This window comes from Ovis canadensis, chromosome 3, assembly GCF_042477335.2.
Source record: "Ovis canadensis isolate MfBH-ARS-UI-01 breed Bighorn chromosome 3, ARS-UI_OviCan_v2, whole genome shotgun sequence".
Classification (NCBI taxonomy): Eukaryota; Metazoa; Chordata; class Mammalia; order Artiodactyla; family Bovidae; genus Ovis; species Ovis canadensis.
The window spans coordinates 7476552-7494595 of record NC_091247.1 but is presented as its reverse complement, the minus strand read 5'-3'; the positions used below and the strand labels follow the sequence as shown (position 1 = coordinate 7494595).

The 18044-nt window shown below is 37.7% G+C and overlaps 1 protein-coding gene across 1 annotated transcript in view; it reads left to right on the top strand.

The window, feature by feature from the left end:
• Positions 1 to 18044, top strand: part of NUP188 (nucleoporin 188) — a 41905-nt gene that overhangs the window by 3719 nt on the left and 20142 nt on the right. The window contains exons 2-12 of the mRNA XM_069582206.1: positions 2112 to 2166; positions 3495 to 3568; positions 6350 to 6434; positions 6991 to 7071; positions 7556 to 7600; positions 11516 to 11608; positions 11746 to 11865; positions 13762 to 13973; positions 15014 to 15128; positions 15989 to 16189; positions 17059 to 17148. Of these exons, the coding sequence (XP_069438307.1) occupies positions 2112 to 2166; positions 3495 to 3568; positions 6350 to 6434; positions 6991 to 7071; positions 7556 to 7600; positions 11516 to 11608; positions 11746 to 11865; positions 13762 to 13973; positions 15014 to 15128; positions 15989 to 16189; positions 17059 to 17148 (1171 nt within the window). The remainder of the gene's footprint in view (positions 1 to 2111; positions 2167 to 3494; positions 3569 to 6349; positions 6435 to 6990; positions 7072 to 7555; positions 7601 to 11515; positions 11609 to 11745; positions 11866 to 13761; positions 13974 to 15013; positions 15129 to 15988; positions 16190 to 17058; positions 17149 to 18044) is intronic.

Genomic DNA, 18044 nt, shown 5'->3' with positions numbered 1-18044 from the left:
TTTATTTCTTAGGGCTTGATTTAGTCATACCTTTTAATATAGTTTATCAGTACAAAGGGCATACTTGTTTCATCAACTGGATCTAATCTCCTAATTTTAAAATAGTGAATGCTTTCTTGTTATCAGAAAAATGATTTATAGTGATTCCACAGTGCAGTTGTGGGAGTTGGTGATTATTGATTCAGCAGAATCGAAGTTGTTTTCTTAATAGCATTAACCCTTAGGAGAGAGATTTATGATTTTAAGATGTCTAATTTAATCCTCTTTTGATGGAAAAATCCTAAAAGACCATTTTTAAATAGATAGGGCTAGTGCTTTGTGTTTTGCCTTGATGAGGAAAAGATTTTTCAATTTATCCTCATAGTTTATATAACTTGCATTCTTCTTGGTAACTGTCTAATATATTTTATTAGGACCTTTTCATCTTCTCTCTGAAGATGGGCTTTCCAAACTGTTAATTGTTTCAGGTAACTCTTCTAGGGCTCACTTAGAATCTCCCCAAATATAATCCCTATGCTTTTTATAATCCTTTCTTGAGATAATTTCTTTATGGCTGCATTTTGAAATTTAATTGTAGATTTAAAAAAAACAAAACACAAAGCAAGTTTTCCTGAAATTCCGAAGGCATGGCTGAGGGAAGGAAATGGGGTTAGCGCATAGTTGGGCGTATATTTGAAGAGCTCACTGGATGGGAGCAGGGACTCTATGCGTGCTTTCTTTTCTGGTATCAGTTTGTTTTTTCCCCCATTTGTTTATTTATTGGCTGTGCTGAGTCTTCTTTGCTGCACTTGGGCTTCCTCTGCTTGCAGCAACTGGGGGAAGCTCGTTGTTGCGGTGTGGGGGCTTCGGTGGCTTCTCGCTGCAGAGCATAGGCTCCAGGCATGCAGGCTTTAGTACCTGTGGTATACAGTCTTAGCTGCTCCACAGCACATGGAATCTTCCTAGACCAGGGATTGAACCCGTGCCCCTTGCGTTGACTGGGCTGTGGTGTGCTTTGTCTCTTGGTTGTGTCCGACTCTTTGCGACCCCATGGAATGTGTAGCTTGCCAGGCTCCTTCCTCTGTGGCAGGTGGACTGTTACCCACTGTACTACCAGGAAAGTTCTAATTTCTTGGTTTTGATAGTTGGACTGTGTAAGATGTCCTTGCTTTTAGGAAAAACACACTGAAATGTTTACAGAAAAAGGAATGTGTCTCTAATACGATTTTGTATAGTTTTGGGGAAATGTGTGCATGTGTACACATATGCAGATATATGCATGTTTGTATTATATATAATTATACAGATGCAAAGAGGGAGAAAGAAAATAATAAGTAATAGTTGGTGAATCTGAGCAAAGCATATATGAAAGTATGATGTAGGAAGCGGAATTTGCTTCTGTGGCTCCATGCTAAAGAGAAGACAGAGGCTGTTCTGGGCGATACATGCACCGGTTCACCGTGTTCCTTCATGCTTTTTGTCCTCTTGCTGTGATGTACTTTTATTGAAGGACTCACTTTTTTTTCATCTCAGTCTCCATATTTCCCAGAGATGGCACATTTCTCCAGAAATCTTCATATGCCTGTTGTTGAGTGATGAGCTGATCGTCTTGGAGGGTCTTTCTGGGGAGCCGGGCAGGGTGGGAGGGCAACTGTGACTCACTGTGGGGTCAGGGACACTGGTGGCACAGGTACTAGGGAGTACTCATTGGGGTGAGCTGTGCTGGAGACCACCATTTGACACCAAGACCTGGCCCCACCTCTCCTGTGTTTTTATTTGGCTTCTGTATTCAGCACTGCAGATACCACCTAGTGGGAATTCGTTAAGGAGTGAGTGAATGTAGTGCCATTTGTAATGACTGTTGACTTTGCTTGATTGAGAAAGTACATTATGTCATGTATTTCTGGAGGTGATGGGAGTCCTGAAATAGATTAGTCTTTTTCTAGATTCTTGTTCCTTATTAGTCACTACATATTAATGAAAAGGGAGGAGACAGAAATACTAAATTGAAGCATCTTTTTAGCGTAGAAGATGTACTGTATTTCATTAATTACTATGTTTCATTAATTCTAAAATATACTTTTTTTTTTCCCAAAAGAGGAAACTTACCTCTGCTTTCTATCATTTTTCAGGAGCAGTAGAGAACTGTGGACAATTCTGCTAGGAAGGTCAGCTCTGAGAGAACTGGTAAGTGTTATGTTCTTGGATGGATTCTGTGGTTCTTTGTGTAGCTTTTATTACCAAAAAATATTTTCCTCCTTCTCTTTGAAATAGGAAGTAAACACCTTTTTTTATTCCTAAAATTAATTCCCATTATATTTCTAAAAGAAGCATTATGCATTCCCCAGTTCTCTTTACTGAAATGCAGTGTTGTCTTACAGCCTAGTTGTTGAAGTTTTCCAAGTCTCTACTTTTCTTTGTATCTTAGTGATTCCTTTTCTAAAAAGATACCAGTGCTACTTGATTGGCTGCTGGAGGGTAGGGGTACAAAAACCATTTTACCACTGCAGGCTAGGAAAGATTCTCAGATCTTTCCTCTATCTCATACTGACTTGCCTTTTCGTCCTTTTCCACTTAGCTAGCTGCTTAGGTCACAGGCTGAGGTTTTTAGGGCATTTCCAAGTGTATAATTAGTAAAGAAAAATTCTTCATGTTCATCCCCCATTTCTGACTCTGTAAGGATAAAGTTAAAACAAAAGTGAAAGTTGCTCAGTCTGGTCCGACTCTTTGCGACCCCGTGGACTATAGAATTCCTGGAATTCTCCAGGCCAGACTACTGGAGTGGGTAGCCATTCCCTTCTCCAGGGGATCTTCCCACCCCAGGGATCGAACCCAGGTCTCCCACGTTGCAGGCAGATTCTTTACCAGCTGAGCCACCAGGGAAGCCCAAGAATGCTAGAGTGGGTAGCCTGTCCTTTCTCCAGTGGATCTTCCTGCCCAGGAATGGAACCGGCGTCTCCTGTGTTGCAGGCGGATTCTTTACCAGCTGAGCTACATGGGAAGCCCTAAAGTGTTAAGATGACGTTCAATTATTACTAGTGTTGTGATTATAATTAACATAATAAATGTTACATCTTTTTTAGAGTTTTAATATTTTTTTTTGTATGCCCTCTTCTGATAATTCCACTTCTGAGAATATATCTAAAAGACAGAAGTACTGAAGAAATTTTGGGCACAAGCTCTTTACCATAGTATTATTCATATGAATAAAGAATTATAGCCAGTTTAAGTATATCTAATATTAGAAGAATGGTAAATGAAATATGATCTAGTCACTTGATAGAATATTATGCAACCACTAGAAAGGATGTTTATCAAGATTTTCATAATAAGGTTAAATCATTATGTTAGAATGTTAAGCAAAGAAAAGCAGGCTACAGAATTCTATATTCAAAATTATTTCAGCTGTGGGGAAAGATACGTGTTAAAAAGACTCAAAGGAATATGTTATCTTCAGTGTGATCGTAGAATCTGATTAAAATCGCATTGGTATAACTTCCTTCTTTTTTTCCCAGAATCAGATTGAGGCAGAGCTGAATAAACATTGGCAGCGGCTGTTAGAAGGACTTTCTTACTATAAACCTCCCAGGTATGGCTATTCTGTGGGTCTCATTTGAGTAATTTCCCCGAGGAACCTGGGATAGATGAAACCATCCTCATGTAGGATTTTATTTTATTTTATTTTTTATTTTAATTGGAGGCTAATTACTTTACAGTATTGTGCTGGTTTTTGCCGTGAATCAGCCATGGGTGTACATATGTTCCCCATTCTGAACCCCCCTCCCTCCCCATCCCATCCTTCAGGGTCATCCCAGTGCACCAGCCCTGAGCACACTGTCTCATGCATTGAACTTGGACTGGCGATCTGTTTCACATATGATAATATACCTCATGTAGGATTTTATGATATTAATGGGTTAGTTAGACCAGAGAGAACATAATTTGGTTAACCAGGGAAAAAGAGTATGGCACATTTTTTTCTGTCTGTTGAAGAAAAGGAAAATCCTTTTAGAAATACAGTTTTGTCAAATCTGTTGTATAACCGTAGTATTGGGAATGAGGCTTTATTAAATACTCAATTAATACTCCTAATATTTATTTCAGTCCATCATGTTTGTGTGAGAAACTGTCAGCACCAAATGCTAGGATATAGCAGTGAGCAAGGAGAATAGCAGCTGACACTTCTGTATTGTTTATTGTGTACCAATTACTGCTCTAAGCACTAGACTTACAGTAAGTTATTTAATCCTTACAACAGTCCTTTGAGATAGGTAATATTTTTATTCTTTGTTTGAATAGATTTTTTTTTTTTTGCTGGGCAGTGGAAAAGAATAATAAAATATAAAGTGGTTAAAAAGAGAGTAAACCTTATAGGGCCAGACTCTCTCAATCCCTAGTCCAGGTCTCATTCTGTTATGCCTCACAGTTCCCAAGCTGCCCCCACTTCCCTTCTGTCTCTAAACACCTGTTGATTTTATTATATCGTCGCCTTCCATCTTCATTCCCTTATGTTAGTGAAGAACTTTTTTTTTCCCTTCTGCCATAGTTACATTGAAGTAACTCCTAGATATCATGTTTTTTTTTAATCTGTAAATACTTTACTAAGTATCTAGGATAGATGAACTTAAAGAAGATAAGCACTATATGATCACGTTTAGGTATTTTTATTATTGTTTCCATTTTACAGATGGGGCAACTGAGACACAAAGAGGTTAAATAACTTGCCCAAGGTCACACAGCTAGTAAGTGGTAGAACCAGGATTCGAACCTGGCAGTCTTACTCCAGTGTCTGTGTTCTTAATCATCATTCTGTGTTGCCTCTTTCAGAACTTGTTGTTTAACTTTATAGTAGCCTTTGTGTTGTGAATTTTCTGTGAAATGTGAGAGTCTCTCTTAAAGAAACAAATCCAACAACAATATGCTTCAATTCACAGAATGGGCATTTGTGGTATGAGTTTCTTTTTTTTTAAGATAAAAGTTCCCTTTGTAATAATATGAGATTTAAAGTCTGACAGACTTTTTTTTTTCTTTTTAAACTGCAGGCTTAATTTGAATTTAACACAGATTTTTAGCCATTAAAGACTTTTTTTTTAATGTCCTCTTTGTATTTCAGGATTCAGACCGGGGAATCACATTATATTTAGTTGTCATGTCCCCTTAGCTGTTAGCTGTGACAGTATATCAATTTTGCCTTGATTTTCATGACTTCAAATAGTTTTGAGGAAGACTAGTCAAGTATTTTCTAGTATAATGCCTTCAATTTAGAACTGTATGATTTATTATTATTATTACTATTATTAGATTGAGGTGGTGGGGTTTTGGAAAGAAAACACAGTGGTGAAGTCTCATTCTTACCATATCATGGCAGAGGATACATGTTACCCACATGAAGTCACTGGTGATGTTAACCTTGCTCACTTGGGTAAGGTAGCGTTTGCCAGATGTCTACTCTGTAAAGTCACTTTTCTCTTCCCCTCCTCTGTTTATCAGAAGTGAGTCACTTGGTATAGCCTACTTTGAGTGTTGGGGGTGTAGTGGGATTAAACCACCTCCTGAAAGGGGTAGCATGTATGTGTGTTACTGAACTTCTTCTGTAAGGAGGATTGTTCCCTTCTCCCCCGTTTGTTTTATGTATATATTTATTCACTCTTTCATTTATTTAGATCATCATGGACTCATTTATTTCATTCTTTGTTTATACCTGTTCCAACTTTGGCCATGGGGCATCCTTTCAGATTTTTGCTATGTCCCCATCCTCTTGTTTTCTGAGTATTTTCTTACTCTTTGGCATTACAAGATGCTCCAGGCTCCTCTAGTCTTTTCCCCACCCCAGCTCTGGACTCAGCCATTTCTCCAAGGAGTCCTAATACCTTTCATTAGAGAATGATGTTAGAAATAAAGATCCGGGTGCTGGGTGTGTTCGCTGCTGCTGGGATGTTGTAGCATCTAGGCCGTCCCAGTGGACATAGCTAGGTAATATATGTATGTACGCTAACAGACCTGGTTTTAAATTTCATGTCAACTTTATTAGCTGTGAGATTTTTGGTAAGTTATTTATTCTTCCTAAGTGTTGGTAATTCCATTTGCAAAATGGGGATAGTAATGTTTGCCTTCCAGGATAGTTCTAAGGATCAAAATAATTAATGTCTCTAAGTATAACTACAAATAATGTAATTACAACTATAGTTTGTAACAGGCATATACTATATTTATTACTTAGACATAGTTTTGTGTTATAAAATCGGTAGAGATAAACTTGTGTGTGTGTGTTTTATAGGCACCTAAAGAGCAGAGAAAGGTTAAGTATTTTCATTTAAAACACCTAGAGAGTCACTGAGAATGAAAAAATGATTCACTGTTCTTTTCATAGTCCAAGTTCAGCTGAAAAAGTGAAAGCTAGTAAAGATGTAGCTTCACCACTGAAGGAACTGGGTTTAAGAATCAGCAAGTTTTTGGTGAGTAAAAATTAGCACTGGCTTCAGTTTATTACCTGCAAGGTGGATATGCATGGTTTTACTGTTAGTGATTGTTGGTGAAAATTCAGTTTAATTCAGTTTTAGAGTTAAATAGAGCATATTATATTTAAAAAATGCCCAGGCAGCAACTCTTCTTGCTAAAAGCCACAAGTCAAGTTGCCTGATCCTGTTTACTGCACATCATAGAGTCGTCTTCAGCATGCTTGTGGTGTTCAAGTTGACTAGATTGCATTTAAATACATAGCTGCTTCCTTTCAATTTTGGAAACCCAGATCATGCTATGTTAATCTGCTTGGTGAATAAGCACAGTTGTTTCTGACATGTAAATTTAATTGGCTGTAAATTGCACGTCAGTGGCTGCTCCTTTTTTCTCCTATTGAGTTAAAATTGTTACGTTTATGAAATCTTTTAAAAGAATTTTTGTTTATTCAAGTTCTGCGTTCATTCCAGAGGACAGAACTTCAGGTTGCTTTGCATGCTCTGTGTGGTTTCTGACTCGAGGTGACTGTTCCTCCCTTATGGCTTCTGTTTGTAGGGTCTTGATGAAGAACAGAGTGTGCAGTTACTCCAGTGTTACCTTCAAGAGGATTACAGAGGTACTCGGGACTCACTAAAGGTTTGTAGTTATGTCCAGCTTCCTTCTCCTGCATTTATCCTTTTCCTTGTTGATTTTAGACACTTCATATAGTTTTGGTACCAGTTCTTTGCAGCAGAGATGGGTGATTAGATACAGCCATTCTCAGGAAAAACCTTGTAAACTTTAAAAGAGGTATGCTTAAGTTGGTGTCCGTCCTCAGATATGGAGGGGTTGAAAGGCCAAAGATTAATGTGTTAATCATAGAATCACAGGGTGTTTGAGCTGAAAAGGACCTGAGATAACGTCTAGCCTTTCCATCCCCTGATTTTTCATATGAGAAAACTGAGGCCAGAGGAGAGTGGCAGGAATTTAAGCACAGACTTGGATATACTTAGGTAAAAAACATATCCAGAGATGAATGAGCAGTTTTAATCTTGAAGGATAAGGTGAAGATGCTTACCTTTTTCTTTGTTAATTGATTTTGCTTGTAAGATGGCTCTTTGACTGCTCTTTCTTCCTTCAGACGGTGCTGCAAGATGAGAGGCAGAGCCAGGCCTTAATCCTGAAGGTCAGTGCTAGTCACCATTTCCATTCTTTGATGTAAAATTGGGCAACAGCTTCTTGACCGAGTTCTCCTGAGCACTGCTGGCTTTGACTTCTTGTTGAGTAAGCATTGATGTCGTAATGAACAAGCTCATTATTTCATTTGTGAAACAAGAGGCTTTCCACTGGACCCAACTGAAGCCTTTTTCCATGACAGATTCTTCAGCCACTGGAAATGGGAACTGGTCCATGGATATTTTTTCTCTCGGTGTAAATGCAGTAGGACTAATTTAAATTTTTTAATTTCTTTATTTCCCCCAACCTCCAAAGTTGTCTTTTCATTTTATGATTTTCTTTGCTGTGCAAAAGCTTGTGACTTTGCTTAGGTCCTATTTGTTTATTTTTGCTTTTATTTATTTCTGTTGCCTTTGGAGACTGATCTAAGTGTTGAAAACATTGCTACAATTTATATCAGAGAATGTTTTGCCTTTGTTCTATTCTAGGAGTTGTTATGGTATCATATTTTATATTTAAGTCTTTATGACATTTTGAGTGTATCTTTGTGTGTGTTATGAGGAAGTATCGTAACTTCTAACTTGATTTACATGTGGCTCTTCAGCTTTCCCAACACCACTTGCTAAAGAGACTATCTTTTTTTCATTGTATATTCTTGCCTCCTTTTTTGAAGATTGACTGTAGGTGTGTGGGTTTATTTCTGGGCTCTCTGTTCTGTTCCATTGATCATATGTCGATTTTTGTCCTAATGCAACGCTGTTTGGTTACTGTAGCTTGGCAGTATTGTCTGAAACTTGGGAACGTGATGCCTCCAGTTTTGTTCTTTTTCCTCAGAATTGCTTTGGCAATTCTGGGTCTTTTATGGTTCCATATACATTTCAGTATTATTTGTTTTACTTCTATGAGAAATGTCATGGGTAATTTCATAGGGATTTCATTAAATCTGTAGATTGTTTTGGGGTAGTATCGCTATTTTAATGGGCTTCCCTGGTCGCCTAGACAGTAAAGAATCCATTGTAATAATATTAACTCTGCCAGTCCAAGAGCATGGAATATCTTTCCATTTCTTTGAATCATCTTCAATTTCCTTTATCAGTGTTTCATATTTTATAGTTCTCAGCTTATAAGTTTTTCACCTTTTTGGTAACGTATGTTCTTGAGTATTTTATTTTTTTGGTGTGATTTTTTATTTATTAATTTTTTGGAAAATTTTACATTGAAGTATAGTTGATTTACAATATTGTGTTAGTTTCAAGTGTATAGCGCAGTGATTCAGTTATCAGTTCAGTTCAGTCGCTCAGTCATGTCTGACTCTTTGTGACCCCGTGGACTGCAGCACACCAGGCCTCCCTGTCCATCACCAACACCCAGAGTTTACTCAAACTCATGTTCATCGAGTCGCTGATGCCATCCAGCCATCTCATCCTCTGTTGTCCCCTTCTCCTCACGCTGTCAATCTTTCCCAGCCTTAGGATCTTTTCCAATGAGTCAGTTCTTCGCATCAGGTGGCCAGAGTATTGGAGTTTCAGCTTCAGCATCATTCCTTCCAGTGAATATTCAGGACTGATTTCCTTTAGCATGGACTGGTTGTATCTCCTCACAGTTCAAGGGACTCTCAAGAGTCTTCTCCAACACCACAGTTCAAAAGCATCAATGCTTCAGCCCTCAGCTTTCTTTATAGTCCAACTCTCACATCCATACACGACTACTGGAAAAACCATAGCTTTGACTAGACGGACCTTTGTTGGCAAAGTAATGTCTCTGCTTTTGAATATACTATCTAGGTTGGTCATAACTTTTCTTCCAAGGAGTAAGCGTCTTCTAATTTCATGGCTGCAATCACCCTCTGCAGTGATTTTGGAGCCCAAAAAATAAAGTCTGCCACTGTTTCCACTGTATCCCCATCTATTTGCCATAAAGTGATGAGACTGGATGCCATGATCTTAGTTTTCTGAATGTTGAGCTTTAAGCCAACTTTTTTACTCTCCTCTTTCACATTCATCGAGAGGCTCTTTAGTTCTTTGCTTTCTGCCATAAGGGTGGTGTCAGCTGCATATCTAAGGTTATTGGTATTTCCCCCAGCGATCTTGATTCCAGCTTGTGCTTCATCCAGCCTAACGTTTCTCATGATATACTCTGCATAAAAGTTAAAGAAGCAGGGTGACAATATACAGCCTTGACATACTCCTTTTCCTATTTGGAACCAGTCTGTTGTTCCATGTCTAGTTCTAACTTGCTTCCTGACCTACATACAGATTTCTCAAGAGGCAGATCAGGTGGTCTGGTATTTCCATCTCTTTCAGAATTTTCCACAGTGTGTTGTGATCCACACAGTCAAAGGCTTTGGTATAGTCAATAAAGCAGAAATAGATGTTTTTCTGGAACTCTGTTGCTTTTTCGATGATCCAGCGGATGTTGGCAATTTGATCTCTGGTTCCTCTGCCTTTTCTAAAACCAGCTTGAACATCTGGAGGTTCATGTATTGTTAAAGCCTGACTTCAAGAATTTTGAGCATTACTTTACTAGTGTGTGAGATGAGTGCAATTGTGCAGTAGTTTGAGCATTGTTTGGCATTGCCTTTCTTTGGGATTGGAATGAGAACTGACCTTTTCCAGTCCTGTGGCCGCTGCTGAGTTTTCCAAATTTGCTGACATATTGAGTACACCACTTTCACAGCATCATCTTTCAGGATTTGAAATAGCTCAACTGGAATTCCATCACCTCCACTAGCTTTGTTCGTAGAGATGCTTCCTAAAGCCCACTTGACTTCTCATTCCAGGATGTCTGGTTCTAGGTGAGTCGTCATACCATTGTGATTATCTGGGTTGTGAAGATCTTTTGTGTATAATTCATCTGTGTATTCTTGCCACCTCTTCTTAATATATTCTGCCTCTGTTAGGTCCATACCATTTCTGTTCTTTATTGAGCCCATCTTTGCATGAAATGTTCCCTTGGTATCTATTTTCTTGAAGAGATCTCTAGTCTTTCCTATTCTACTGTTTTCATAAATTTCTTTGTACTGATCACTGAGAAAGGCTTTCTTATCTCTTCTTGCTATTCAGTTATATGAATACATATATATCCATTCTTTTTCATGTTCTTTTCCCATGTAGGTTATTATAGAATATTGAGTAGAGTTCCCTGTGCTCTATCGTAGATCCTTGTTGATTATCTAGATGTGGTTTTAAAAGGGTTTTTTTCTTCTACTTTCCCTGCCTGATTATTTCATTGTTAGTGTGAAGAAATACAGTAGATTTCTTATGTTAATCTTGTATTTTGCTACCTTGCTGAATTTGTTTATCAGTTCCAGTAGTTTTTGTGTGGAATCCTTAGGGTTTTCTATATATAGGATCATGTCAGATGCATATAATGACAATTTTACTTCTTTTCCAATTTGGATACCTTTTCTTTTTCTTCTCTGATGGCTGTGGCTAGGACTTTCAATCCTGTGTTGACTAGAAATGGTGAGAGTGGGCATAGGATCTCATTTTAACATGGAATTTGACCATGAATTCTGAAGTAGTTTCCTGTTCTCATTAAACATCAGTTGCAAGCAATTAGGACATACACTAGTGATATTTTTATATATGCCTTCATGTATTTGGCCTGTCAGTTTATAGCATTATTTGTTACTTGAATGCTGAAATAAGAAATCATGCTAGAAAACTTATTTTTATTATTAAATAATTCCTTTTATCTTGTATGACTGTACTTGTATTCTATTTCAAGAAGATCTTTTGCTTTTTTGGCTTAACACTGTGTTTCCATTTCTGTAATTTCTTATATAGTTCAAGAATTATATATGCAGTTTTTCAGGAACTTCTCCTTTCACATTTTTAAGTGACTTCTTTGTCAGTAAATTTAAAATTGAATATCTTCTATGCAGAGGTGAGTAACTGATTTTGAGTCTTTGGGTTCTTCCCAGATTGCAGATTATTACTATGAAGAAAGAACCTGTATTCTTCGTTGTGTCTTACACCTTCTCACTTATTTCCAAGATGAAAGACACCCCTATAGGGTAAGCCCATTTAGTCCTCTTGGTTCTCTTTACCCTGTAAAATTTAGTCTTTTTAAATAATTTATTCATATTTCTGTTCATTTGAATATTTACCTTTTACTAAAGATGCAAGTTACCCTGTTTTGAATTTTTTTAAGGTTGAATATGCCGACTGTGTGGATAAATTGGAAAAGGAGCTAGTTACAAAATATAGACAGCAGTTTGAAGAGCTTTATAAAACTGAAGCACCAACATGGGAGACACATGGAAACCTCATGGTATGTGGTTATTGGGCCCTCCTGTAACTCTGGAAAATTGTGTATCTTTGCTTATAGAGCTCCAGGTTAAATTATTGATTTACTTACTAACTTAAAACATTTATAGATTATCACTTTTTAGAAAAGTTTGAAAATGTCATATGAATCAAAACATTAACTATGGTACTTAATTTGGGCTTTTCTCTTGACTTTATCAACCCAATTAGTTTATTTTTTTTTCTTACCCGAAATATTCTCTTAATGGTTAATGAAACTCTCAACCCAAGATTTCATCTTCATTATCCTCATCTAGTAAGCGTATGACATTAAGTCTAATTGCTTTATCCTAAATCTTAAACCAATCTGCATTTATAGATTTATAAATTAGAATACAATCTTTTATGTTTTGGAAACAGTACATGTTTATTAAAACAATTCAGCCAAAATATAGACAGTAATTATTTAAAATATTTAATTGAAGAAAAGAGCTCACTTATAGTACAAAAGCAGAGATTTCTCAGGAATAAGCTTATGACAATCCAGAATTTAAGCGAATAGAACTTTAAAATGCTGAAAGGAATATCATAACCAAATGGAAAGACATGGCACACTCTTGAAAATGAAAATTCAGCACTGAGTGTCAGACCTTATTTTAACCTATAAATTCAGTGTGATTCTAGAAAAAGTACTAACAAGTATTTGCTTTGCCATTTATTTTGGAACTAGACATACAGTTCTAAAATTTATTTGAAAAATAAGTAACAGTAACCAGGAAATTTTTGAGAAAGGAAGATTAATTTTATTATAAATAAGACTAAAATAATTTTAAGATGGCATTGGTACATGAGTAAATAGACTGAAGACTAGCACATAGTAAGCAGAATGTCTAGTATGGACCAAATGCTGATAGGAAGTTAGTGTATGGTAAAAGGTCAATAGTGTTGGAACTACTGGGTAACCATCTGGAGAAAAATCGACTATATCTCTTTCTCTTATTCCTTCTACCAGAGGAAAATCAGGGATCAATGATTTAAATTTTAAAAATTCAACCATAGAAGTACTAGAAGAAACATGGGAGGTGATTTTGTTTTTATGGGGAGTGGATAAGACTTTAAAAACTAAAACTCAAAAGCTATTAAAAGATAAGTTCAGCAGCATCAAATCAAAAACTTTTATAAGGCAAAACACCAAAAATAGTGCTATAAGTAAAGTCAAAAGACAAATTCATAGCACAAAGCGTTCTTAAATAGAAAGAATGCCTATAAATCAATAAGCAAAACTGAAGAAAAAACAGGCAAATGATATGAACATATATAAACACTCACATCCAGGGGTTGGGATAATGAGCACTTATATTTTACTGTTTGAATTTCTGTGTTTTTTTAATGGAAAACATTGTGATAATATCTGAAAATTGAAAAGCACATATTTCTTGACCTATTAGTTTCACTTTGAGTTTATTCCATAAATGCATCCACACTTACATTTTGAAATGAGTAATCTGTAGCATCTCCCAGCTTTATTCAGGTATAATTTGCATCCAGTAAAATTCACTCATTTTGAGTTTTGGCAGTTGTATGTTTATATGCAGTAACCACCTTTGTGATCAATATATAGAACATTTCTGTCTACCTAGGAAGTTTGCAGTTAGTCTGTGACACCTGACCCCCAGCAGCCGCTAGTCTGAATGAATGAAAGTGTATGGCATATTGCCGGAAGGAAAGACAAATACCTCCAACAGTGGTTGCCTCTGGGGATAGATTTGGATACCTGGGCAACAGAAATTGTAGGGAGAAAACTTTTTAAAATTTTATTTTTATACATGTATTACCTAATAAAAATAACTGTAAGGATTCAAATGTGTTTAAAATCTGACTTCATCTCTCTCCCACTCCCTTTTCTTCATTGGTTTTGCAGACTGAGCGCCAGGTGTCTCGCTGGTTTGTTCAGTGCCTTCGGGAGCAGTCCATGCTGCTAGAAATCATTTTCCTGTATTATGCATACTTTGAGATGGCACCTGGTGACCTATTGGTGTTAACCAAGATGTTTAAAGAGCAAGGATTTGGTAGTAGGCAGACTAACAGGCACCTGGTGGATGAGACCATGGATCCTTTTGTGGATCGGATTGGGTAAGTGTGAATGAATTGAAGTCTTAGAACTTATTCAGTATTTAGAGCATTGATATTAGAGTGGTCTTGTGAATGGGTGAGGGGAGGGGCTAGATACATTTTTCACTAATGGCTGGGGAAATAGATGAGTGTACTACCACTTTCCAGGTCATTCAGGGAGTAAAGACTTGGATTGAAAGGGATATCTTTTCTCAAAATAAGTATCTCATTCTATTCTGTTACTTACTGTTTTTCATCTAAGGGTTCATTGTTTCCTTCTGTGAAAAATCCATTGAGCAACTTATAGACCAAGCACAGTGCAAGTGCTGAGAAAACAGTGATAGATGGGACAGGTGTGTTCCCTGCCCTCTTTGAGGTCATAGGGTATATGGACTTTTAAATTTTATGGAAATGGATATATCCACATTTCGAGCCTATTTCCTCTGTGAACAAAGATACACATTTGACCAGTGAGTTGATCTGGGCTAGATATAATTGTTGGCTGTAGAAACATTTAGTACCGGATCTGTGCTTCAGTGGGCAGAAGCCACGTGAGACTATCAAGCATTTAAAATATGGCTGGTAGACTTCCCTGGTGGAACAGTGGTTAGGACTCTATGCTTCCACTGCGGGGGGGCGCAGGTTTGATCCCTGGTCAGGGAACTGAGATCCTGCGTGCTGCACAGTGCGGGCAAAAATACATAAAATTTAAACATAAAAGTTAAAACTAAAATAATATAAAATAAGGCTGGTCACGGAAATTCCCTGGTGGTCTAGAGGTTAGGATTCCGCACTTAAACTGCTGAGGACCCGGGTGCAATCCCTGGCTGGCCAACTAAAATTCTGCAAACCATGTGGTATAGCCAAAAAGTAAAATATGTCTGGTCAAATTGAGATGTGCTGGAAGTGTAAAATACCTACTGAATTTAGAAGTCTTGAATATGAAAAAAGAATGTAAAATAACTCAGTGTTTTTGATGCTGAAGTGTCTTACATTTTACCTTATTCTCCATTGAGGTTTAGAATAGCATGTATGACACCATGATACTGTTTTTTTTCTAGCTACTTCAGTGCCCTTATCCTGGTGGAAGGAATGGATATTGAATCCTTGCATAAGTGTGCTTTGGATGACAGAAGAGAACTGCACCAGTTTGCCCAGGATGGACTTATTTGTCAGGTGAACTTGAAATAGCCTCTTATTTTTTCAGACTGTTCATGTAGTTAGTAGTAAGCTTTTAACCACTCAACTATATTGCCACATAAAATTTTCCTTATTGTGGAATTTGTGGTTCTACACTGTTAATTAAGGGACTTCCCTGGTGGTCCAGTGACTAAATCTCCCAAGCACCCAGGGCAAAGGGACCCAGCTTCACTCCCTGGTCAGGGAACTGCACCTGAGTCAACTAAAGGTCCCATATGCTGCAACTAAAGATACCACATGCCGCAGGGAAGATTCAGGGTCCTGTGTGCTGCAGCTAAGTTCGGGCGTGGTCAAATATATAATAAATACATGGTTTTTTAAAAAAGCAGTTCATTGGATTTGGAAGAAATCTGAGATTTATTAATTATTTGCACAGCAGTGATAGTTCAATCCTTGAGAAAGAGTAGAGTCCCTCAGGGAGATGATAGAAGGACAAAAGGGGCCCAAGGACAGAACCTTGGGTGTTGTCTGCATTTATGCAGCATGTGAAAGAAGAGGAATAGGGAAGAACATTGAGATAGGATGGACAGAAAGATAGAAAATGAGAGATCTGAGAAAGTTCTGGAAGGATCAGGGACATTTTCTAGGAGTTTCCATTTGAGTGTATATTTTATCATCTTAAATTGACGCAACTAAAAATCAAGAGAGAAAATTGTGGGTAAAGGGAAGAGTAATTGAAGGGTCTTAATGAAGTGGCTGGGGGCTTGGGAGAGTAAAATGTTAGAATGGGAGAGAGGGGCCACTGTAATATTAAGACTTATTAAGCATAGTGAAAGATCCTCTGAGAGTCTTGACCCTTTGTGTTAAGTGACACGGATGTATCCTCTTTTCATTAGGATATGGACCGTTTGATGTTGACCTTTGGGGACATTCCACATCATGCCCCAGTGCTCTTGGCATGGGCCCTCCTCCGTCACACTCTGAATCCAGAAGAGACGAGCAGTGTGGTCCGGAAGATAGGGGGGACAGCCATCCAACTGAATGTCTTTCAGTACTTGACCCGACTGCTCCGCTCGCTGGCCAGTGGGGGAAATGACGTGAGCATGCGAGTGGGCAAAGAGCAGGGTGGATGCTCGTTGATGAATCATTATTATGGTGATAATGACTGTCAGTGATGGGGATAACAATGATAATTTTGTAACCTTTATAGAGCCTTTATTGTGATAGACATTGTTCTCAGCATTTTCTGCACAGTATCTTGTTTGATCCTCACAACACTTCTGTGTATTGGGAATTATTACCCTGTTTTACATATTAGGAAATTGAAACTGAGAAGGGATGGTGTTTGCCCACAGGAACAATGAATTGGCAGTTGGTGGGTCCCTCTTGAACCTACTCTGTCTGACCCTTTGCCATTGTGGTATGCTGTGCCATTAAGTATCTCTTAAAACTTTGGTCATAGTGACTGGATAAATCTTTGGAGAGGGCTTATTCATTCAACTGTAACTGGATGAATTAGAAATTCTTTTTGAGTCTTGTGTTGGGGCTTAGTTTGAGTAGCATGGTTTAATCAGTTTGTTTTGACATGCTGAATGAAACCTTAGCCAACTTGTTGGCACTCGTTGATATATCTCAGTGACAGTTGAGGCAGCTGCTTCATTCATACTGGCACATAGAGACTCTATCCTTTTTGTAGGCTGGAGGTGGTTTTCCACCCTGTGAAAACTTTGATCATTTTGAAAAGGATTCCCTTTTGATGTTCTTGACTGTACTGTAATGTGTATAGCTCCTGCTTTCTCCTTTCTTCCTTTGTCTTCCTGATTTTGGGACTAAGTTAGGAAAATTGTGAAGCCTCAGGTTCTCTTCCCATTTGTTTAGAGAGACTACATTAATGCGATGGGATTACGCCGAGCCTGGACGAGAGTGTTGTTACTCGGAACTACCCCTGACTCCTTTGTTGTTACAGTGTACCACCAGTACTGCGTGCATGTGTGTCTATGGACTCCTTTCTTTTGTCCTCACCTCCCTGGAGCTGCACACCCTGGGCAACCAGCAGGTCAGTGTCTGGCTTTCATGAGACTGTCTACACTGCCCAGCTTGAGTCTTCTTCCTAAAATACTCCTTTGGAGCTGATACAACACAGACCCATACACTTCAAGTATAATTTGCTGTTTATTGCTGTTTTTCACTTAATGTATTATAAAAAGGTGCATTATTAGTGATGTAAAAGTCAGAAAGTGCTGATAAAAAGAACAAACTGTAAGCCCACCACACAGGATAACCTATGTTAACAGTTTGATATATTCCCTTCCAAATGTAAAAATATAGTAGTTCTTTAGAAATGGAGTCACAATCTATATACTGTTCTGCCATCCAATTTTTTACTCTGTAGTGCATTTGTCCCAAACATCCATGGATGCTAATAAATTCTTGTGCAGTATTTTTAAAAAATGAAATATTTTAAAGATATACTGAAGGAGACAGATTTGTGTAATGAACCCTCATGATCCATCACCAGCTTCCAAATGATCAGGGCACAGCTGATTGTACTCATTTCTGCCCTTTCCCTCCTTGGTTACTTTTTTTTAGGAGGATAATTACTTTACACTATTGTGGGTTCTGCCACACAGCTACATGAATCAGCCATAGGTATATATATTTCTCTTCCCTCTTGAACCTCCCTCCCACCTCCTTGGTTATTTTGAAGTTAATCCTGGACAGTATTTACTTAATACGAATATTTTAGTGAAGCTTCACAACCTTTATCATATCTAGAAAAACGTATCTTCAAATAAGGTAGGACTCAAATTTCTAGTTGTAAATGTCGTAAGTTTATTATAAGTTTGTATTAAGATCTAAATAAATTAGATCCATATATTATTGGTTGATGAGTATGTCAGATTTCTTTTAGTCTATAGCTGTGCTGTTAATTATGGTAGCCACAAACCACAT